General features: G+C 36.0%; 1 protein-coding gene across 3 annotated transcripts in view; it reads right to left on the bottom strand.

Annotated features, from left to right (window-relative positions):
- The window catches only part of LOC18423830 (thioredoxin domain-containing protein 9 homolog), a 52,609-nt gene extending 31,008 nt beyond the window's left edge, over positions 1–21,601 (bottom strand). Inside the window, exons 1-3 of one of the 3 annotated variants that reach the window (XM_088865130.1) lie at positions 21,387–21,601; positions 8,475–8,632; positions 8,114–8,389 (exon numbers count right to left, since the gene is read on the bottom strand). In XM_088865130.1, the coding sequence (XP_088721256.1) occupies positions 8,114–8,389; positions 8,475–8,504 (306 nt within the window). In that variant the 5' untranslated portion in view covers positions 8,505–8,632; positions 21,387–21,601. Of the gene's footprint in view, positions 1–8,113; positions 8,390–8,474; positions 8,633–10,190; positions 10,357–21,386 lie in introns of those variants that run through there. The other 2 variants (XM_088865129.1, XM_006828427.4) reach the window with 2 other exon arrangements.
- Positions 21,602–25,243: the final 3,642 nt, after the last annotated feature.

Below are 25,243 nucleotides of genomic sequence, written 5' to 3'. Positions count from 1 at the left end.
AAAATAATTATCTACGAATTCAGTACGTATTCATCCACAAAAATCAGTAAACAAACATGCAGAAATTTATCCTAATGTCTAGTTGATGAGATTTCCAATTCAGAACAGCTTGAAATCTATCTCTAAAGAAAATCAGTCAAATAAAAAGCTGATCCCAGTCCAATTTAAAACTAGCCCACAGCCTAGAGAGTAGAAGTGGGTGTAGAATAATTTTGAAATGATTCCAAAAGGGGTATCTAGAGAGCAAATTCTAGTGTTTTGAAAATTAATGGGGTATGAAAACATTACGTTTTTTATCTTTATTCATTTTCGTGTACCGCGGGGGGCATTGAGTGATGAAGATAATGACATAATACCTAGACGTGTTTTTGATTTGAAGGATGAGATTCTCGATTTTGACACATATTGTATCAAAATCAACTCGTTATAGATTGAGATTCACCAGTAAACTTCGATACATACTCTGATGAACAACAAGATCATTTAGGGGATGTGATCTATAAGGATCAAGATGATGATAAAGATATTTTGGAAGAGGGTGAAGAATATGGAGAAGGTCGCACGAGGATTGATCCAAATCGTGGCTTTTGAAGATCTCATTAATATCGAAGTTTTAGAGCATTCAAGAAATTTAGGATATTGGAATCAGAGTAGCACAGATAAAATGTGGTTAACTCATAAACCATAAATTATGGATATATAAAAAAAAGAAAGAAAGGATAGAATAAATAAGAAAAGAAAGAATAGAAGAAGTACCCTACGGTTAATTTAGAAGGGAGGGACCTGGGAGGTGCAACTAAGCCTTCCTATGGCCTTCAATCAAGATTTCAAGAAGCCAGCCCAACTTTCATGATCAATATATGAATAGGTAAATTTCTTTTTTGAGAGTTGTTAACATTGTATTACTAAAGAGGGTCAAAGATTACAAAATGTGTTGGATTGAAAGCACCCTCACTGGGTGGCAATCAGTAAAAAATACATCAGTTGATTACATGCAGATGGGCATATAAGATTCGCCCTAAAGACAAGATTTACAGTGTGAAAAAGAAAAATAAGAAACTGAGCAGTGTCTTGGCGCGTTTGAAGGCGGGCTATCTAGAACGACTGTGGTTCTGAACAAAAAAGGAGTTGGACCTGGCCTGAATATCTATATGTAAGCCAACTCCCTCTTTTGCCAGTAGGTCCGCGAGATCGTTGGACGTCCTCCAAGTATGCTGCCATAAGACGCTCGTACCCCCACAAAGGTGGGTAACTTCACCAAAAATTGACAGTTGGCAAGGTGGGGGGGACAAGCCTCTTGCCCAAGAGATGGTGTTCAAAAGCGTCTCCTTCCACAATCAGACAAGTGCCCCAGGATGGGTTGCAAAATCTCAAGCCCAAAAGAAGGGCCGAAGCATCAGCGTATTGGGAATCAAAGGTCCCAAGGTGCACAGAGAAGTTGAAGAGGACATTTCGCTGGCAATCTCTGAAAACCCCCCCAACGCCTGAAGGACCTGAATTAACAAGAGAGCAGCCATCAAAGTTTAACTTGATGCTGCCATCTGGTGGTGGCTGCCAATTGCACGCTCTTGAGGGTTTTGAGGACATGTGGATAAGGGCATTTTTCCATTGAGAGAGAAGGGTGTTCCTAGATAGGCCTGAGAAAGTCTTGTGGTTAGAAGCCCAAAAGGTAGTCAACGAGACAACCTTGTGGAAGAGAGCTGGTGGTGTAAGGAGGGCACCGTTGAAAATTCTGTTGTTCCTTTCAAGCCATAAGGTCCAAATGGTAGCAGCCACAGCGGCCTTCCATAAGGGTTTTCCAGCTAGAAGCCACTAGGATTCAAAGTTGTAGGAGATCAAGGCTCCGACCATGGGTAGCGAGACCCAATGGATACCAAAAAGTTGAAGCATAAGGGAGAAAAGATTATGGGAAAATTCACAACGAATGAAAAGATGTGGGTTGGATTCCTCCTCACAAAGACAGAGAGCACATCTATTGGGTGTAGAATGACCTCGTTTTTGAAGTTGGTCGATAGTGAGGGCTCTCTAAGAGCAGGCAATCCAATTAAAGAACTGAATTTTAGGCGGGGCAATGGTGGACCACACTTTTGACAAGATAGAAGTGGGGTTAAGGGGAAATGTTAGGGGTTGGGTAAGTCTCTTGTAGAAAGAGGTAACAGTGAAATTACCAGAGGGAGAGAGCTCCAGACGATAGTATCACTCCCAGAAAGTGGGAGGAAGTGAGAGGAAAGGGCACCCAAGAGTTGTTGGAACAACATGCTTTCTTCATCCGAGAGGTTTCTATAGAAGGAGGGAGTCCAAGTTCTCCGTCCACCAGAGAGAGGTATGTCATTGGCAATGATAGAGTTAATATTAGAGGAGAGAGAGAAAAGGGTAGGGAAAGTCTTGCACAGAGGGGAACTACCGAGCCAGAGGTCAGTCCAAAACTTGACCCTGTGGCCTTCTCGAGCATGGAATCTAAGCTGCCTTCTGAACTGAGGCAGTGAAGACGATAAAGGCAGGCACACCCCTGATGCTCTGTGTTTCTGTATCCTCTTTGGCACCCACGTACCATCCTGTATATAGTATTTGCTGCGTAGCACCTGAGCCCAGAGGGAGTCTAGTTGAGTGGCTAAGCGCCACCACCATTTGCCTAGAAGGGCAGTGTTTTGCTTTCTAAGGGTCCGAATGCCTAGACCCCCTTGCTTTGTAGGTAGGCAAATAGTGTCCCAGGCTACGAGGTGGAACTTGATCTTCTCTGCCTGTCCCGACCAGAGAAAGTTTTGCATAAGTTGTTCTATGCGGTGAGCCACCTGTACTGGCATCTGAAACAAGGTCATGAAGTAAACTGGGATGTTTGCCAAAGTCGCTTTGATGAGAATAACAATTCCTGTAGGGGAGAGGTATCTACCTTTCCAAGTTGCCAGGCGTCTCTCTACCTTGTCTAAAACTTGAGACCAGAGTCTCTTTCTAAGTTTCCCCAGGCCTAGAGGTAGGCCCAGGTAAGTGGAAGGGAGGTCTTCCACTTTACATTCCCAGTCAGGGATGAGCGCGGCAACTTTTGCTTTTGACAAGGCAACTCCCATCATTTTGGATTTCATCATGTTAACCTTGAACCCTGTAGCTTTTTGAAAGCACAAGAGGAAGAGTTTGAGCGTGTTGGTTTCTTCTCGAGAGGCGTCAAGGAAGACGTGGGTGTCATCTGCATATTGCAAGTGTGACACCGTGGAGCCCTGAGAAGTGGTAGAGAAGCCCTGAGAGGAGGCAAGACTGGTAAAGGCGGGAGAGGGATCTAGATAATACTTCCGCGGCAATGGCGGAAAGGAAGGGGGAGAGGTGATCCCCTTGGCGGAGTCCCCTGTGAGCAGGGAAGTATCCTTTCGATGACCCATTGATGAGGATGAATAAATGGGAGTGAGAGTCACAACATCTCATCTAATTCCTCCATCGATTCCTGAAACCCATTCTCCCCATGGTTTCATCCAAGATGGACCAGTCAACGTGGTCATAAGCTTTCTCCCAGTCTATTTTGAAAATTAATTCTTCGCTAGGTGTCTCGAGTGGAGGCACTCATGGGCTACGAGGACCCCATCCAGAATCTGTCTATTTTGAATGAAGGCGGATTGGGAGGGAGAGAGAACAGTGGGGAGTATAAAGTGGATTCTAGAGGCTAGGACCTTTGCAAGAATTTTGTAGGTTGAGTTCAAGAGGCTGATAGGGTGAAAGTCCTTGATTTCATCTGCCCCTTGTACTTTAGGTACAAGGGAAATGAAGGTGGCATTTAGAGCTTTATGGATGATTCCTCTGTGGAAGAATTCATCGAAGAAATTCAGGAAGTCAATTCTGAAAGTGCTCCAGAAAGTTTTGAAGGGTGCAATCAGAAATCCGTCAGCACCTGGGGCTTTATCAATGGCGAGGGCTTTAATAGCTTGTAAGATTTCAACCTCAGAGAAAGGTTGCTTCAACGAGGCAGCTAAGTCTTCTGAGAGAGGCAAAAAATCTAGGTCAACCATTTCCGAGGCAATGTATAGGGTTTGGAAGAACTATAAAATGGCCTACTCAATTTGTGCGAGTTGGCCAGAAGGTTGTTGTTAATTTTGAGTGTCGAGATGGTGTTGTCCCTTCTGCGACAATTGGCAATGCGGTGGAAGAAGGCAATGCTGAAGTCTCTGACTTTTAACCACTTTATACGAGATCTCTGGTACCAGAAGATCTCTTCTTTTTTTAGCGTAGCCAGATAGTCTAGTTTGGTTAGAGTTTTGAGGTTAAGTTCCCAAGTGTCCAAGGCTCTAGTTTCTTCGAGGTGGTTAAGGCGTTGGATAGAGTCCAAGAGAAGTGATTTGGTTTTGTTGTAATTGCCGGGGAGGGTTTTGTTCCAGGTTTTGTGGGAGATTTTACGGAGCTGAATTTTAGTCTGAAGTCTGTACCCTACTCTACCTCGTAACCTGAGGTGAAAAAAAGGCCCACCAGGTAGGTATTAAAGAAGCAAGGGACGTCTCTTGTAACCAACCTAGTTCAAACCAGAAGGGTTTGGGCCCTCTTTGCACAATGTTTGTATCCAAGAGGATGGGGCAATGGTCTGACACTGGTTTGGGTAAGGCGAAAGCAATGGATCCTGGGAAAAGTTCCTCCTAGCTGGTGGAAAAGCGGAAACGATCAAGTTTTGAGAGGGTGGGATTGGGAGAGTGATTGGATGAATTGGCTGCCCTAAAGAGAGATATCGATGAGTTCATTATTGGTGATGAAATCAGTGAAATCCCTCATGTCCTGGGAGATGGAGGTTGAGGAATTTCGCTCATAGGACCATTATGTGACAATGAAGTCTCCTCCCAAACACCACAGGGGGTGTGGCAGAGCAGCAACGTGGTCCAATTCAGACCAGAGCCTGGGTCTAAGCGAGGTGATGCAAGGCCCATAGGCGACCGTGAATTTCCAAAGAGAGACGGCAAGGATACTAGAGAGGAGAATGGTTACCGAGAAATCCCCTAAGTGAGAGAAAATGAGGGTGTGTTCCAGTGGGTTCCAAACCACCCAGATGCCTCCTGAAGCTCCATTCGCCGATAAAGCTACCCACTGGGTAGGTTTTTTCCCCCAAATTTGGTGGATGAGCTGCAAAGTGGGCTCTGGTTGTTTGGTTTCCACAAGTGCCAGAACAGGTAAATTTCCGCAATACATATGCTTAAATCACCAATAACATGCTTGTCTTTGATAAGACAAGATCCCATCAATAATCAAAATATGTCGGCCTCATAGGTCCGGACCTGCCCAACCCAAGTCGTGTACGAGCCCAAAGAGAGTTCAAAATTGCAAAATAAAATACAAAAGAGTTGTTTAAAAAATAGTAAAAAGTATAAAAAAAAATTATAAACAGCAATTAAAGTCTATAAAAGGTGGACAAAAGCGTGTACCAAAATGAATATGGAAAAGCTTGATTATAGCTTGAAACAATTCAGCAAAATCCAGAAAAAGTGAAAAATAGAAAAATAGAGCATAATAATAAGAAAAGGGAATGTATACAATGAGACCATTTTCTTTTGATACAAGGAGGTCACAATAATCATTAGACTTGAAATCGAGTGGTTGAGGATATGTCATTGTTTGCGCACAAAGTCCTAAACCAAAATTTCTCGAATGTCATGTATTAGATTTCACATGCAATGGTCAAAAGTGATTGTGACCTCCTTAAACAAAAAATAAATGGTCTCATAATATACAATCCCTTAAGAAAATTTACGAATCACCATAAAAAACATAAAAACTATATAGAAACATAGTTTTTACATTATTAATTATTGTGTTAATAACAAAATATATAGTTTTATCAGGTTTTTATACAACCCGAGTTTGCACATTATACTTGCCTAAGCAAGCTAAGGCTGAGTGACTCGGCATAGTCCAAGTCCGCTTGGCGGAATTTTCGAATACTTCCCAAAAAGACGGACAATGGTAGATATCTTAACAAGAGAGGATGCAACAGGAAATGGTTTGCATCTTTGATATTCTTTCTTTCTTGATAAAGGATCATTAGAATCTAATGTTAATCATCATCATCATCCAAGTCTTATCCCAATTAATATTTGGGGTTGGCTACATGAATCTTGTTCATTCTTCTCTATCAAAGGTCCTACCCTCAGTCGAACTAAAAGTCACATATCTTTTCTCACTACTTCTATCCATGTCTTTTAGGGCCTTCCCCTTGCCTTTTTAGAACCTTCCACTTGAACCAAGTCACACCTCTCAACGAGTGTTATATTAGGTCTATGTTATATATGGCCAATACACCTAAGTCTACTTTCCCTTATCTTATTGTCTATTGAAACCATACCTAAATTCTCTCATTTGCATTCATTTCAAATTCTATCATTTATAATCTTGCCACTCATCCATCTCAACATCCTCATCTCAACTAAGGTCATCCTATGGATAGATTATTTCTTGACCACCAAACATTCTATCCCAAAAGCATGGCTGGTCTTCCAGCCGCCCTATAGAACTTCCCCTTCAGTCTAAATGGTATGCGGCGATCATATAAAACTCTAGATGCACCTCTCCACTTTGCCCATCCAGCTGTAATTCCATGTGCGACATCTTCTTAAATCTCTCTATTCTCTTGAATTATCGACCTAGATATCGAAAACAATCTCTGTTAGGTATTTCTTGACCGTCAATCTTAATTACGTCCCCATCTCTACTCCTATGAGCGACATCTTCCTCATTTTACGTTGGCCTACCAAATGCAACCCATCTCCTTTACCGAGCTTAGGACGGGTTAAGGGAAAGTTTAAGTCCTCACCCTTATCAGATCAGATCATTAGAGTCTAATGCGGCCTAATTTTCCTTTTTATCTCCTAGTCTAATGCTTCATAAATTTTGGTTCCCTTTCATCAAAAGCACAAATCAATCAACAAAAAAAGAATAATAAAAATGTTGCTTCTTGGGTTCTATCATATAGTATGGTGCTCTAAAGTCCATATCATCTTCAACAATACAACTCTCATACTACCTAAAGAAAAGAACTATTTTTACATGTAGATGGACTGATTGAGATGACATTGAACCACAACATGGGCCAACAAATTAATGCAGGTTGCAATGTTCAACACTTGGTATAAGTATTGGGCATAAGGGATACGACAATCAACAGTAAGAATGGGGCTCCTATTCCTAAACCGCGACCTAACAATAGAGAGACAATACAATAAGCCATACCTCGATAAAGTTATGGCACCTGATCAGAACTTGTCAAAACCTCACTACGGAAAAACCGCATGACCAAAAAAAGAGAATTAAATGTTATCATAAAAGCAAGCAAGATTCATTCCATTTATCATAGGAAAGAAAGAATGCATACATTGGATATTTCTGTATAGAACAAAATATCGATGTTTAAAGATCAACACGTGTTGATATATAAAAACTAAAGAGTGAGGGTGGCACCCCAAGCAGGAAATGTCAGACACTGATTAAATTCTCAACAGAAATCAGATACCTGAAACATACCTTTTTTAAATAACACATCATTCCGAGTTCCAGTACAACATGCAGAAAAGACTAAAATCCAATACACTCTACAAAATCCAAACACTCTAAAATGCAGGCAGCAAGTCTGACAGAGAGCATCCATTAGAATGGGTGTCTACAACATATGTGGTTTGATGACACTGTAATGCAAAATTTACCAACAACACTTGCATATTTATAGACCTTTGTTCCTCGACAAAATAAAAATATAAGCTAACAAGCATTGAGACAATTATCAACCATGTCCACGAGATCAAACAACGGGAAAAGACCATGCAAATTCCCAAGTATAAACTTTTCATACAAACAATGGGAACCCTTCGTGAAAACTAATGAACTGAAGCAACTTTCTTGTCGATTCTAATCCCTTAAAACTAGAAAATTGATGATCCCATGAAATCCTAAATCGCAGTAAGTTTCAGTATAAAAGCAAAAAGAATATAACATTAACTAATAGATGAAGAAAAGAAGAACCAGCATTTTATCATTTCTAATTTCTCGTGCAAGAAACATCACAATCCATGGAATTTCTATACCACAAATATTATTTCAGAGAAAATGTTAAAAATAGGATTGGGAACCAAGAAATAGGCAAACAAAGAGATGGGTTCACCTTGCAAGGCCAATTCTCTCTGTAAAAATGGCAGATAACGCAATCACTGGCCTTAACAGCTGCAAAAAAGTCCTTCTCACTTGGAATTTCCTGATATTCACCATGTCCCAGAGAGATCCATCGACTCTTCCTCTCAGCCATCTTCTTCAATTGCTGCAACCTTCTCTCTCTAAGAGCCTCTATATCATCCAAATCAAGCCGATCTAAAGCTGCAATCTCATCATCGATCTTGTCCTCAAAGGCCTTGGCGACAGTTAGGACTTGCTTCTCCACAATCTAGAACCACATAGAATGAAATGAAAACCCCAAAAGAATGAGGGGAAGATTATTCATAACAATACTTGATGGAATAGAGAGAGACCTGTTGTATTGTTGTTGGAGGGGCTTCCATTTTTCTGACAAGGATTTGGATGCCACAGAGACTGAGAAGTTGTCACGAAGAGAATGGTTGAGTGTCAGTGTGGAGAGCATGGACTCTCTCTCTTCAATGTCAGTGTGGAAAACACGGGCTCTCTCTCTCTAAAAGAAACAAACATAAGGGCGTGCTCAATTTGCTGGGCAAAAATCGAGCAGGATGCTTCCTACAGTTTCCCAATAATGTCTTTCGGCGTCTCATGCTAAAATACGAATCACTCAAAAAATCTCTATTTTTTTAATATGCTAACAATTTTGAGTTTTTTAAAAGATCTTTCACAAAAAGGTAGAATTATCAATATATCTCTTAGGGTGTGTTTGTTTGTTCGAAGATAATTGTTCCCTAGAAAAAATAAGTTCTTCTTTCCTAAGAAGTGGACTTATTTGTTCAGGAAGGTTAAAATAAAATATGGGTACTATATTTGATAACCTGCTGAAATGTTAAGGAAGTTCTGGGTACCTGTGTTTGATTACATGCTGAAATGTTGAAAAAGTTATGGGTTCCTGTGTTTGATTCACCCTAGAACTTTTGAACTGCAGACATGTCAACCCAGTTTGAACCGTTTGTTCATTTTTTAGTTACATGGGGAAAATATAGCATGTATGAAGGGCATAATTGTGACATTCCTAATCTCTAATTGCATCCCAAAGTTGATATTATTTTTATTATCAACTTGACACTCCATTTCTTGTGTAGCATCCTTTTATCACTTTCATCATTCATTGAGCTCTAATGCTTTCTGGGTTGTATCACCTTTCCTTTGAGGCATCATTAAATTTTTTTCTAGAAGTAAATAAAAGGAAAATAATCTATTCAGCAACCATTTAATGAAAGGATATCTTGCACATTGATTGCAAAATAACAGCTAAGGGAGCTAATGATCATTGACGAGCCCACTACTCCTAAGGCATTGAATTACATCGCATATACAGCTAAATTAAACAAATTGACCCACTCAAGGTATTGTAACTTAAATGGCACTTCTCCATCAAAAATTCAAAGACGCACGAACTACACTTACAATTCATGCCACAACACTCATCAAGAGAATGAACAAACAACTCATGTAATTATGCAAACTGCCCTTTGAAGTTCAGTGCAACACTATTTTGTGTGAACACTGTGTCCAACTGCCCTTGTAAATGTTAAACAAATAATAGCATCTTAACCTATTATATACAATTATCATAGCTTCTTACTTTAAGAAACATGTGATTATGCAAAGATCTTAACTCATTAACTAATGAAAAAAGAGAAAGGAAGAAGATGGATCTTGAATGCATTGTGAAGAGAGAAAATTGAGGGAAAGAAGATTTTAAACCCCCATTTCACAAGGCGGGTATTAGCAAGCATATTTTAAACCCCCACAAAGGAAGAAGATTTTAGAAAGAGAAAGAGGGAGAAGGATAGCCACAAGGCGGTTGTTGTACAAGCAAGCTGAACAGGTGTGAGAGAGGCCTGAAACCCCCATTTCACGCACCTACAAACCTCCATTTCAAAACCCTAATAAGAACATTAATGTAAAAACCGTGACATTTCGATTCAATATAACCTAAACACATAATCAGGACCCATATCAGAGGAGAGAAATCAGAGGGAGACAAGGATGAGAGAGAAGATGAAGGAGAGGGGAGGAAAGAGAAGATGAGAGAAGAATCTTACCTGATTGCAAAAGCGAGAGAGAAGAAGGTCTTGCTAGGGCTTGCGAGCTCTGAAATGGGAGCTAGGAGGCAGGGGCGAGATGGCTAGAGCTGAGAGCTGCAAGTTGGAGGCAGCGGCGAGACACTAGGGTGGCATTTGATAACTTTCCCTGCAGTCTCCCTGTTTCCTGAATTTTGGAAATCCAACACACAAAAAGAAGAAAAAAAATCTTTATAGAGGGACAGCAGCAAGAGATGAAAGTTCCATACTGTAAACCAGTGATTTAAAAGTCGGCGAGTCGACCCGGACTCACCCGGGTCGACATGGGAATCGGCTACCCCGTACCGATTCATGTGCAATATCGAAAATCGGGCGAGTCTAGAGAGGAATCGCCGGTTCTCGATGATTTGCAACAGTAAATCGGTCTAAACCATAGTTAGTAAATCGCTGTTTAATCAGCGATCTTTTAAAAAAATCGACGTTTTTATGGAAACTGTTTTAAACGGCGACCTTTTGAAAAGGTCGTGAAAAAATGGCGTACTTTTCATAAAAACGTTTACAACGCGATTTTTCATAATTCGATTTAAATCAGGTCAAAAAATCGTATCTTTTTTTACCTATATTTTTTTTTTCCCTGTCTTGTATATTGCAGCCATTGCTACTTTCATGCTTTTAGAAATTTGTATCCCCATAGTGCTCTTCAAAGCCACAGTGGCACATTGAAACTATGAATTTTTTCCCTTTCTTAAAAAATTTAAACAAAGTTGTTATTATGGAAAATCATTGTGTAAATAAATTAATACCGTTTATAGCAAATCATTTCGTAAAGTAAATCATTGTGTAAAGAAAATCATATACATGCAGGTTTCTGTTATTATTTGTGATAATTGTTTTTATGAAAATAATATTTATGGCACAAATTAGAGCTCAAAACATAGTCTTTTACTGATGAATGACAAGCAGAGTGTAAGTACAGGTTTTTGATTATGTGCTAACAAAGATAAACAATATAGCGCAAACTGTAAACTTACAGGAGCAAGCAATCTCCCAAACTTGTTGTTTTCCAAACAAAATGAAAAACCCTCTTCCTTTTCTCTGTGCAAAAATCAGGGCCTCTTCACAAATCAAAAAATCAGTAAGGGCCTCTTCACAAATCAGTATAACTAGGGCTTTCTCTCAAACAAGAACTCAGTATAATTAGGGCTTTCTCTCAAACAAGAACTCAGTATAATTAAGGCTTTCTCTCAAACAACAACAACTCAAATCAGAGAGAAAAATCCTCTTCAAACTACTCAAATCAGCATCCCACCTTCCTTTCCTTTTCTCTCTCTAAAAAACAGTTAGGGCCTCTTCCATTAGGGTTTGTGAAGCCGATGAACTCTTCCTTCTTCCTTCTCTCTCTCTAAACCAAAGCCGATGAACTTTTTCCTACTTCCTTCGTCTCTCTCTATAAACCCTTGTGGCTATGAGCCTCTTCCTTCATCCTTCTTCTCTCTCTAAACCGTAAACACAGAGATATGAAACCCAAATCTCTAAGAGCCTATTTTCAATTAAAGAAATTTATAAAACTTTAACCATAGTTTGCAGTGACCACAGTCACCATACTATAGTTCAATTATTATAATGAGAAAAAAAAATCGTGAAATTTTTTTTGGTACCAGCCAAGTAGATGTGATGTTTTAAGTATTTAATAAATTTATGTAGAAGATTTATCATCATATTATAGTAAAAGTAATTAATGAATAAATTTATCTAGTATATTTGTTTTTGGTTTTTTTCTTCTGGGAAATCATTATAATCTTCAAGGCATGAATCACAGTTGCAAATATCAAACCAATGATGTCCATCAACTGTTTTTTGTTCATAAATTGGACTTCCTTTTTTCTCAAAAGCTACAATAGGAACCTTTTCCAATAATCCATGAAACTTGGTTGGACATATTTCTCTATTTTCCTCAGTTGTCTGCTGAGTTTGAAAATCTATTCTAACTGTTCCATCTGGATTTCTAGTTATTCTGAAATCAGTTTGCTGAAGAGGTCTTCCTTGATTTTGCAGATTTTCATAATTTGTCACCCAGATAGATGGAATCAATTCCAACAGTCTTTCTCTCGAGATTTGTCTCGGAATATAATGACAGATAGGTTGGGCATTATTATCTACTTTTATAAACAAGGCTTTGTTTTCTTGTTCTAGGGAAAGAGGAGTAATCATGTCAAAGGCATGATTCTGTAATCTATACACCATTTGGTAATGGAGTGTAGCTACAGTGGCTGTTTCAATTTGTCTAGTGCCTGTGATTTGCAATTGAACTTTAAAGGCTGAGCTTAGGTGAGGATCTGTGATGGGGATATTGAAATTTGGGAAGAAGGTAACAAAAATAATTCCGGCATTTAGCGTTGTTTGCACAGTTCCAATACATGCATGCTGGTATTCTAGAAACCTAGAATCTAACAAAGCAATTCGGGAAACTGGTTCCATTCCTTTTCTTCCATGGAAAGTTAAAGCAAGCTTAATGGCTCCAAAGTGAACATGTGTATAACCTTCCTTGATCCATTGGGGAAATAGGTTGTTAGGTAGGGTTATGGTAATATATTGTTCAATTTGGGTGGCTGATATTTGGTGTTGGTCAAAAGAAGAAGCTTGGATAAATTCTTTTATAGCTTCAAGGGTTTTTTTCCACACAATTTCTTGATCCTTTTAGTCCAATTCAAACTGGATTTATCATAGACATGATAAGGATTTATCAGTTGAGATTTGTTTCTGAAAATTTTTCGGGAGTATATTTAATTTCAAAAAGATAGTCTTGTTTGGAAAATATAGGATTGAAATCAAGACTAGTAGAAGGACCACTATTAATAGAAGTTTCAGTAATAGCATCCTCTGCCATTAAACTGTTGTTATTATTTTGACTGTGATTTTAAAAGATAGAAGGTAAGGCAAGTTTTCTTTTTGTTAACAACGTATGATCCCTAAAGGCATTCAGGCCTATAACAAGGTTCCTGTTATGTTAACCTTAGAAAATATTGACAGTGGAATAATCAAACACTCTTGAAATTAACCTTAAGTACATACCATGTTTTCTGATGCGAGAGAACAAAGAGTGAACAAAGACATTTAGATAACAAAGAGTGACATAGTATAAAATGCCTGGAATGGAGGAATTTACAAAGAGGTTGATAGTACAATAGCACACCAAAGCAGATAAGAAAAGCACACCATTACTGACTAGGTTGAGAGGCTCCGAGAAGCTCCTGCCTTAAACCACATCCTAAGAGGCCTTATATAGGCAACGGATCTCAAATCCGGAGTTCAACGTTAAAAAATAAAAAGGACACCTGGCAGTCATGGTCATGTGGAATTTATAAAAGTTGAAGGCTCTTGGGTTTTACTGTGTCCATTGATCATAATGATAATAATCGAAAGACTGTGTCCATTGATCATTACTGTCAAAGAAATTTTGGGAATTTATAAATGGTATCAGAGCCAAGTTATTTCAAGTTTGATATTAAATGTTACTATTTTGACTGGATTAACATTCTGTCCATACTGAGATTAGTATGCTCTGCGTCTGCCTAGCCGGTCTAGGATCTCTCGTATCAGAAAACATGGTATGTACTTAAGGTTAATTTCAGGAGTGTTTGATTATTCCACTGTCAATGTTTTCTAAGGTTAACATAACAGGAACCCTTTTATAGGCTGGAATGCCTTTACGGATCATACGTTGTTAACAAAAAGAAAACTGGCCTTACCTTCTATCTTTTAAAATCACAGTCAAAATAATAACAACAGTTTAATGGCAGAGGATACTATTACTGAAACTTCTATAAATAGTGGTCCTTCTACTAGTCTTGATTTCAATCCTATATTTTCAAAACAAGACCATCTTTTTGAAATTACATATACTCCCGAAAAAATTTCAGAAACAAAATCTCAACTGATAAATCCTTATCATGTCTATAATAAATCCAGATTGAATTGGACTAAAAGGATCAAGAAATTGTGTGGAAAAAAAACCTCTGAAGCTATAAAAGAATTTATCCAAGCTTCTTCTTTTGACCAACACCAAATACCAGCCACCCAAACTGAACAATATATTACCATAACCCTACCTAACAACCTATTTCCCCAATGGATCAAGGAAGGTTATACACATGTTCACTTTGGAGCCATTAAGCTTGCTTTAACTTTCCATGGAAGAAAAGGAATGGAATCAGTTTCCCGAATTGCTTTGTTACGTTCTAGGTTTCTAGAATACCAGCATGCATGTATTGGAACTGTGCAAACAACCCTAAATGTCGGAACTATTTTTGTTACCTTCTTCCCAAATTTCAATATCCCCATCACAGACCCTCACCTAAGCTCAGCCTTTAAAGTTCAATTGCAAATCACAGGCACTAGACAAATTGAAACAGCCACTGTAGCTACACTCCATTACCAAATGGTGTATAGATTACAGAATCATGCCTTTGACATGGTTACTCCTCTTTCCCCAAAACAAGAAAACAAAGCCTTGTTTATAAAAGTAGATAACAATTCCCAACCTATCTGTCATTATATTCCGAGACAAATCTCTAGAGAAAGACTGTTGGAATTGATTCCATCTACCTGGTGACAAATTATGAAAATCTGCAAAATCAAGGAAGACCTCTTCAGCAAACTGATTCCAGAATGACTAGAACTCCAGATGGAACAGCTAGAATAGATTTTCAAACTCAACAGACAACTGAGGAAAACAGAGAAATATTTCCAACCAAGTTTCATGGATTATTGGAAAAGGTTCCTATTGTAGCTTTTGACAAAAAAGGAAATCCAATTTATGAACAAAAACAGCTGATGGACATCATTGGTTTTATGTTTGCAATTGTGATTCATGCCTTGAAGAAAACAGAATGCAATGTCTACTCAAGTACAAGGATTAGCCAGCTTGATTCACCAGTTGAAAGAAAGAATTCAACTCTTACATGAAGATTTAATGAACATTTTGTACACAGTTAAGGACATCAATGAACAGTCTTATTTACTGGTACAAAAAGGGCAAGAAAAAGCTAATTTGGAAAAACAACTGCAAAGTTTAGAAAAAGGCCTTTGGAAGTCCCAACACCAATCTTAGACACAATATCAGACCTTTTCTCAACCCACTGGCTACCACCCTCTATTACCCATTTCAACTTCTCAAAGATACCCATCTTTAAGAAACCTATACCCATTTCCTCCAACCAGAACTGTTTACCCTCCAACTGGTTTAATTCCCCCAAGAAACTCCAACTCTAGACCCTTGAGAACATTTGAAGCTAAAAGACAAGTCCCTAAACATTTGATATTTCCACAATTAAAAAAGAGACAAAGCCCAAATGTCACATCTTCATCTTCATATCCTATACCAAGTTCTCAACCACCCTCAACACCAGTGATTACACAAATTCCCAAGACATCTCCACAACCAAAAAATGAAACCCAGATGATTCAAAATTCAGATACAGAATCTGATGTCATTGTTTCAGATGTTACAGCCTCTTCTGTCCCAATTCAGATGACCATCCCTTCCGATGAGGTTGGTTTTACAGATGAATCTGAAGAATCCTCTGATGAATTCTCCTCTACCTCCATTGATTCTAAATCATTATTAATAATGAATCCTCCGAAACCACAACCTGAACCTGACCCAAATATAGAACAGCTTGAAGATGTTAGACCTCCAAATTACCAAGAACCGCAACCAAACCCCTCCTATGGTGATACCTCCAAAGGCTTTACAATAGATGATATTCCACCATCTACACCATCTAAGCGAAATGATCGATTCAGAGAAATCCAACGAAATTCAGAGACCGATTCAGAGAAATCCATGGATGAATGTTTGCTGAAATGCCAAATCCAGCAAACACGTTATCCCAAACAATCCTAAAAGTTATTATCAGACTGAGAGGGCGTCTTTTTGGCTGGTACTTAAGCCTTGGTGAGTATAGACAAATCCAGTTGAGAAACAGTGAGTCAGTACTCAATTTTCTTAACTACATGGTTTCTGAGTTTTCTGGTCCAGTAAAGCATGAACAAATTGTGGCAAGAGAAGAATTTTTTCAATTGAAATGTTGCTCTTTCAAAAGACAAGACCTTGAGAAACATTTTGCCGAAATGAACAAAAGATTTCATAAGATTGGTGGGATTGATGATGTCAATCTAAAGCAATTTTATCTTGAATCCATACCCCCAACTCTAGGCAAAGAGGCCACGAAAACTATGGAAAATCAAGGGCTTACAATTCAAAACGCCACTTTTTGTGAGTTATATTAATATGTTCTTCATGCTCTGGAAATACTTTGCAATCAAGTCGACTTTGTCAAAGAAATGGAAAAGAACAAACATTTATTAGGAAAATCTTGTGTAAAACCTTATCTCAAAATCAAATGTAATTCAGAAAAGCTTTGTCAATGTCCAAAACCTCAGAAAGAGCAATGGTCCTTTAAACAAAGGAGGCACAAAAAGAAATTTAAGTTTCTTAGAAGATCAAGATTTCGAGATTCCAGGCACAAGAAAGGAAATAGATGTTTTGTTCGAGGACAAAAAGGACATTTTGCAAAAAATTGTCCTAATCAGAAGAAAAAGAAAAAGATCATTCATCTCCTTTCACAGGTAATGAATAAAGAAATCGAAGATGATTTAGAATCAATTTTTTCTTTAGATGATGAGCAATCCCCGGAAACATTATTGTCCATTGCATATTATTCAGAAGAAAATGAAGTCAATGAAATATGCAAAACAGGCTCCTCAGAGATCTTGCTACCACATGAAAATGAGACAGATATAGCCATCTTACCCTTGCAGCCCTCACCAATAGCCATGGTTCAAATACTACCAGAACATTATGCTAAACCAATGTCAATCACTGCCTTTTTTGATACAGGTGCATCTGCTAGTATTTTAAAACTAGATTTATTGCCAAAGCAATTTTGGGAACCATGCCACCCGACTTTTATAGCTGCTGATGGAGAAAAATTTACCATAAACCAGATCAGCAAACCCATTTTGATTAAACTTTTTCCCAAACTTGTAATCCAACACAAACTGTTAGGATCCTATTTACCCAACAAAGAACTTTTGCTTGGATTTGATGTTCTTCACCAAGTAAAACTTCAATGGACCTACAAGGGACTACACTATAAATCCTTGACGCTACCCTGGATTACATCCATAGACCAGTCACCATGCCTTGAAACTGTTAGACATAAAATGTTGACAGATTGTTGTGCTAATTCACATACTGAGTTTCTCAAAAAATGTACAAATCCTCTTTGGAGAACCCAGAACGTTTATGTCAACTTACCATTTAAGAAGAAAGAGGATATAAACCCTATAAAAGCTTCACATAGAGGTTTAAATCCAGACCTTTTGGAACAAGCTAAACTGGAAATCCATGATTTGATAAAGGAACAATTAATTGAACCTACAAGTTCACCTTGGGCTTGTGAAGCCTTTTATGTAAATAAAAAAGCAGAACAAATTCGAGGAAAACTCAGATTGGTCATCAATTATCAACCCGTGAATGATTTTCTTGCTGATGACAAATTTCCTCTGTCAAACCAAACAGCAATGTTTTCTCAAATTTCAAATGCACACATCTTTTCTAAATTTGATTTAAAATCAGGATTTTGGCAAATAGGAATTCACCCAGATGACCATCCCAAAACAACATTTTGTCTACCAAATTATCACTTTCAATGGACAGTCATGCCTTTTGGTTTGAAAAATGCTCCAACATATTTTCAAAAAGTTTGAAGCCACATCTTTGAACCAATTTCAAAACAAGCTCTGATATACATAGATGACATACTCCTCTTCTCCTTAGACCTCCAGAGTCATATCATATTATTAGAAAAGTTCTATTCCATTTGTTGTAAATATGGAATCATGCTCTCTAAAAAAAAATAGGTGGGATGTTTCTTAAAATATTTCATGGGTAGATTTATATGGTACATTTTTTTGGTATATATTAGTTAATTATGTATTTCATATTAGATGATTGGATGAGAGTCACGACATCTAAATTAATTGACTTAATTATATTAGCCTAGTAGAGTTTTTATCGATGATTTAGCTATGGGAAAAGTTTATATAAGGATGCAACCTTATAATGTAGAACAACGGATGCACTTAAAAAATCTATTAGGAAAAGGTAGTTTCAATGTTGAAAAACCCTTTGATTGATCATCTCGACATCGAGATGTATGACTATGAAAAAAAAATATTTTAAGTCTCATAAATAGTGCATTTCACAACATATTATCTACACCGTCCATTTTCAAGACTTTCATATGTTTATAGATCTACTTGATTTTAACCATTTTTTATTAAAATTTTATAATTAGATATAAAAATAGATTTTGAGATAATCCTAATAACATTTTACATCAAAATTATATACCATGATAAATTTGAAGGTGCACCTTACGTCTACTCCTACAGATGCATCTGTATGCAAACTGTAGCCATTAGTTATTGATAGCTTGGACATAATTTTTACTTTTTAGAATTTTAAAATTTCTTATTTTATAAATTTATCCGATTTTTTTACTCCTATTTTTTGAGCCTAATCCGATATATTAGCGCTATCTTTATATGAAGTATTTTTGCTGATCCGTATTTATTACCCGATTTTTTCATCCGACTTTTTAAAATAAAAATGACTTATTTCTGATTTTATGGTGAGCCGATTTATTGATAGTCCCCGACTTGCTAACTATGGTCAAAACTCACCGGTTCTCGGCGATTTTATGGTGAGCCGATTTATTGATAGTCCCCGACTTGCTAACTATGGTCTAAACTCACCGGTTCTATTTGCAACAGTAAATCGGGCAAGTGGACACGTGGCAGTCCCGAGGAGCAACACATAGCACGAGGGACGGCGGCTTACACGTGGCAAAACCTCACGCTTACCGAAATGCAACTTCGTGTGGCACCTCGCCCCCGTGCCTTCACGTGAACACAATTGATTCTATTCCACAACTATTGATAGAGCAACATATTACACTCGTCCTTCAATGTGGGACTAATATAAGAGATGAGGATGTAATATAAGTATACATTTATTATGGAAGGAAAAGTATCATGCAATGATGTGGTGCAGTTGGTTAGCTCTCTTGATTTCAGCGTACGTATCTCAAGTTCGAAACCCACCGTGTGCCATTTAGAGCTTTATTTTTATTTTAAATAAAAAAATAAAAGGAAAAAATAGTCTTGTAAAACAAATAAAAGGAAAAAAAATAAAAAATAAAAGGTAATACAACAAGCATTTCTTGTAAAAAAAAAAAAAAAAGTAATACAACATATTTTTGTTTTTCTTATCAAAAAAATATAAAAAGTAATATAACAAGTATTTCTTGTCAAAAATAAAATAAAAGGTAATACAAAATTTTAAAAAATGCAGTACAACATCTTCTTCTTTTTTTTGTCAAAAAATAAATAAAAAGTAACACAACAAGTATCATATTTTTCTTGTAAAAAAAAAAGGTAATACAGCAAATATTTCTTGTCAAAAAAAATAAAAGGTATTTATTAATACAACAAGTATTTCTTAATACAACCTAGGAATAAAAGATGTAATTATATTTTTTATTTTTATAACATGGTGATCTTTAACATAAATTTAGGAATATTAATTTAAAGATAGGGTTCATAAAATGAGGCCATTTGAAATCTCTCTCTCCCTACTAACAATCTCTTCCACTAAATTTATTCTAAAAACCTCAAAAATTAAATTTTAAAAAAATTAAAGTGTTATTTCGAAAATTGGCTCGCATTCTAGTAATTTCTACATTGATTAACCAAATATTTTATTTTATTTATTAATTTATTTGCATTATAAATCATGCAATGTACTATTTTTCTTACCGTTGTCAATAATATATTTTAAATTAGATGATATTACAAGATATTTTGGATTTGTTATTAGTTGTATAATAAAATAATTATAAAATGGAAACCAACAATTTCAATTTCAGTATATAATATTATAGTTAGCTAAGTTGTAATAATTTTGGACTATAGTTAGTTAGGTTGTAATAATTTGGGTTTTTTTTAGCGGATTAAGGTTTTCCACCAATTCGAGATTTTAGTGGCCACTTTTTCATCGATTTAATCCATTCTCTATTGTAGTCCATGTATAATTATATACTTCATCCATGATAATTCTATGATTTTTCTTTTATGTGATGCAAATTTAATGATCAACATAAGTTCGCACGGGAAAGAACATCTCAATATTCGTAAATTGATGGAAAAAAATGAAAGTTAATAATATAGTACCCACATTTCTTATTGGATTCCTAAATAAAAACATTTATAATGAATTTTAATAATTTTTTTGGATTTTTTTTAAGACTTAATTCGACCAATTCAGCCGATTCTCGATCCGGATCGCCGATTCATCGATCTGGATGGGTTTTTGAGGTGCCCGATCCGATCCGTGTTTTAAACCACTGATGTAAACTGAAAAAATTCAGTGGTTCTCACTTCAAACCACGAAATAAAGAACTAATGTAGCTCTCTAGAATTAGTAAACGAAAACCACCAATACATAAATATATGAATCAAGGTTGTTGATTTTTTACATGCATTTGGGGCATCAAATATTATGAATCAAAAACATAAATCAGATCATACAGGAACATTCTCAGCTTTGTTATGTACAGAACATCACAAAACCAACAAATAAACAGAGGAAATCCAAACCACAATAAGAAAAAAAAAAAATCTTTATGGAAGGCCAATAGCAAGTGATGGAAGTTCCATACTGTAGACTGAAGTATCATAGCTCTCATTTCAAGCCACGAAGTAAAGAACTAATGTAGCTCTCTAGAATCAGCACACTAGAATCACCGATACAAAAATATATGAATCAAAGTCGCTGATTTTTTACATGCATTTGGGGCATCGAATATTATGAATTAATGAAATAAATCAGATTATCTTGTTCACTTGTGGATGAAAAGAAATGGAGCAAGAAACCAGAAAACAGAATAAAATCCAGGAGATTTACAACAGAAAAAAATTGGGAAAGCCCTAAACTTTTTTAAGGCAGATTTACAACAGAGAAAAATAAGGAAAGCCCTAAATTGTTTTACAGGGTTTCCCAAAAAAGACCCTGAGAGGATCCGAAAACCTAAATCAGTAAGAATAAAAAAACAAAACAAAAAAAAAGTAGAAAATACGCATATAACTCACTGATTGAGAGGTTGCTGCTCTTGATCGCTAGGGGCTGATCTTGATCGCTAGGGGTTGCTCTTGCTCGCACAGGTTCCTCTAGCTCTTGCTCGCTGAGGGTGAGAGAGAGAACAGAGGGAAGGGAGGTTCGAAGAAGAGGGAGAGCACACCCCACCCCATGGGCAGACAGTTCTTTGAACAGTGAAAAGGGTGAAATGGATGTTTCCAAAGGGGTGAAATGGGTGAAAGTCCCCGCTACCCAGTTATATGCCAGGGCTGGGATGGGTGATGAAAGGGAAAGTATCGGGCCTTGGGTTAAAACAGCTGCGGAAATTATAAGAAATATGCTTTAATTTTTGTTTAATTGAAAAAAAAATTTAATTTCATAAACCTCCTCGTCTACATATTTTATTTTATTTTTTTTATATTGTTTTTAGGAAAATATTTTTGATGATAGTCATATTACAGTGAAACATAATCATTAGGATAATACGATTACCATATAATCTATTTTGGCAAAAGGAAATCAAATTTGAAAAAAAAAGGTACGGACTCTATGAAATTTTAAAATTTTTTTTTAATTAGATAAAAATTAAAGTATATTTCTTGTAAATTTTCAAAAAACTTTGAAAAAAAAAATTCCTACCTCGGCCATGAAAAAACTTTTAAATTGAATTTAAATTGGGTTAAAAAATTTAAATGAACTTTTAAAAGTACATGGATATTTTATTTCGTCAAAATTGAATTCTAAATAAATGTAAAATTCAAGTATTTAATTATTCAAAAATAAAATAAAAATATTAATTAATTTTTAAATATCATCTTATGAATTTTAAAATTATTAAAATATATACAAGTCCATGGATCCCACCATTGTAGGCCTCGATGGCATCGGGCCCACAAGGGCTCATGGAGTGGGATGCCCCACTTTCACTCATATTCATTGTGTTGGCTTGTGTAATAAGCCACCCAATTAATTGAAAAATGATAAGAAAGTTTTTTTAACAGTAGACTTTTGAAAAGAAGCATTTGCAGACGACCTTATCCAGCGTGCTTACTCTTATTTATTGGAGCGAGCAACAAAGTAAGCTACATGCCACATATAATCTCATGAGGACTAGGACTAATTTGTTCAAATTTTAATGTGTCGCTGCCACCTTTTTTATATGACTAACAATGGGATACTTTGGGTCTTATGTGAAGTGGAGTTGAATAGTATTTGTAAGTTAATCTTGAAGTTTATATTTCCTACATTCTTGATTACAATAATTTCTTAACATATCTTCAACTTAATTAGCATTCACTAATACATGTAGATTCCACAGTTTATTTTCATTTCGCTAAAATCCATAAAATCTCCAAATCATGATAAGTATAAAGATTATTATTAGAATGTAGGTATTGACCAATTCATTTCATTGTCAAGAAAAGCTCAGTTTTGCATTATCAAGGCTTTCTTTGCGATGTTACATAATCTATATGCTAATGATCATAGGGAAGGATAGCAATATTGTCGATACTATCCCAAATATTAGATTAGACCGTATCTAAAAGATACCCAGATGAGAGAGAGACTTCTACCATTAGAGAGAGATTGGTATGGAAATGCATGATACAATACAAAATTTAAAAAAAATTAAAAGTTTTAAGGAACCGTATATGAGAATATTGTGATGGAAAGAGAATAGCGTAAATATCAATCTACGCTATGGCACAAATATCAAAGTAGACCATATCCAAGAGATACCCACATGAGAGGGAGAGAGAGACTTCTACCCTTAGAGAGAGATTGGCATGGAAATACATAATACAATACAAAATTAAAATAAAATTAAAAGTTTTAAGGAAATGTACCTAGGAATTTTTGTGATGGAAAGAGAATAGAGTATCAGTCCACACTATTGCACAAATATGAAATTAGACCCTATCAAAGAGATACCCACATGAGAGAGAGACTTCTACTATTATAGAGAGATTGGTATGGAAATGCATGCTACAACACAAAATTTAAAAAAAATTAAAACTTTTAAGGAATCGTACCTAGGAATATTCTTGATGGAAAGATAATAGAGCAAATATCAGTCCCCACTATGGCACAAATATGAAATCAAACCATATCCAAGAGATACCCACATGAGAGAGAAAGACTTCTACCATTAGAGAGAGATTGGAATGGAAATGTATAATACAATAAAAAATTAAAAAAAAATTAAAAATTTTACGGAAATGTACATTTGAATATTCATGATAGACAGATAATAGAGAAAAAGCTATGGTCTATTTATATTATGTGATGTCCTTGATGATTCTCTCGCACATCTCTCTCTTATTTATTTGTTATTTTCCGCTCTCACAAACTAATACCACGTTTCTTAAATAAGTTAATTCTAAAATTCTACTTTCTATTTATCTCTCTCTATAGTACAACCCAAAATATTGAATCGCAGAAGCTTTTCTATTTATTTCACATACCAATTTTAGGAACATTTCTATTTAAGATATCAGCTTCCAAAAATTTTAAAATTGCTAAATCATAGAGCAATTAAAATAGAAATTTTCATTTATTTTACGCACAAATTTTAGGAACATTTTCATTTAAGATAGCAACTTCCAAAACTTAAAAAAAAAAGACTAAATAATAAAGAAGTTAAGATATAAATTTAAAATGATTCTCTCTCTTGCACGCACTAATTTTAGGAGCCATTATGTCTCTCTCTAGGCTCCAAAATTTAAGAAAAACTAAATAATAGAGAACTTAAAATAGAAATTTAAAATCATCTCTCTTTCCTGCACACATCAATTTTAGGAACCTCCATTTATTTTTTTCTCTTTCTCTCAACACTCAAGTGATAAGAACTTCAAAAAATTAGAAAGGCTAAATAATTTTTGGAAATGGAGAGTATTAGGAAAGAATTTTCAAAATGATATACATATAACATTTTTTTTAAAGAAGAGAGAATTAGAAACAAAATTATGAAAGAGAGAGAGAAGGCACGTGAGGGTATGGGGCAAGAGAGAGAAGACAAATAAATATGAAGTAAAAGATCATAAAATATTTTCAAAATGACATATATATATATATATATATACGCACCAAGTTTTTAGGAGAAGAGAGTATTAGGAAAGAAGTTATGAAAGCTAAAAAGAAAGAGAAGAGGTGCATGAAGGTATGGGGGAAGAGAGAGAACAAAGAGAAATGTAAAGTAGAAGGGAAAAATAAGGCCCAACTAAGAATTAATAGGACAAAATTAAAAGAAAATGACATGTGGTGCAAAAATAACGAGGGTATTCCTCTCGCTTAATATATGAAAGTGAAAAAGAAAGAGAAGAGGTGCATGAAGGTATGGGGGAAGCGAGAGAACGAAGAGAAATGTGAAGTAGAAGGGAAAAATAAAGCCCAACTAAGAATTAATAGGATAAAATTAAAAAAAAATGACATGTGGCGCAAAAATAACGAGGGTATTCCTCTCGCTTAATATATACTAGTGTGATGCACGTGCGTTACACGTGATATGATATATGTATAATTGAATAAAGTTTCATTATTGAAATAATATATTTAAAAGGAATCATTCAATTAATGAGGGTGAGAGAATGAATATGATGAATTGAAATCTATGTAATTTTTTCTTTCGATACAACAAATATATTCAAACTTAAATAAATCTTGTCCATATTCCAAAACGTTATAATCGATTACAATTAAGTAAAAATGAGTTAAATTAAAAATGTATGAAAATAAATTCATCAGCACTCTAATGAAAGAATCATTTTTTAGATTCAATCCTAAAGTATGAAAAAGATAAAATATATACTAATTGCCTAAGTTGAGCTTCTTAGGAATAACATGGGATGGGTCTTGTAAAGATTGCAAAACC

This window comes from Amborella trichopoda, chromosome 4, assembly GCF_054954075.1.
Source record: "Amborella trichopoda isolate Santa Cruz 75 chromosome 4, AtrichopodaSantaCruz75HAP2 v2.0, whole genome shotgun sequence".
Taxonomy (NCBI): domain Eukaryota; kingdom Viridiplantae; phylum Streptophyta; class Magnoliopsida; order Amborellales; family Amborellaceae; genus Amborella; species Amborella trichopoda.
The sequence above is the reverse complement of the archived record's forward strand: the minus strand, read 5'-3'. Positions and strand labels throughout refer to the sequence as shown.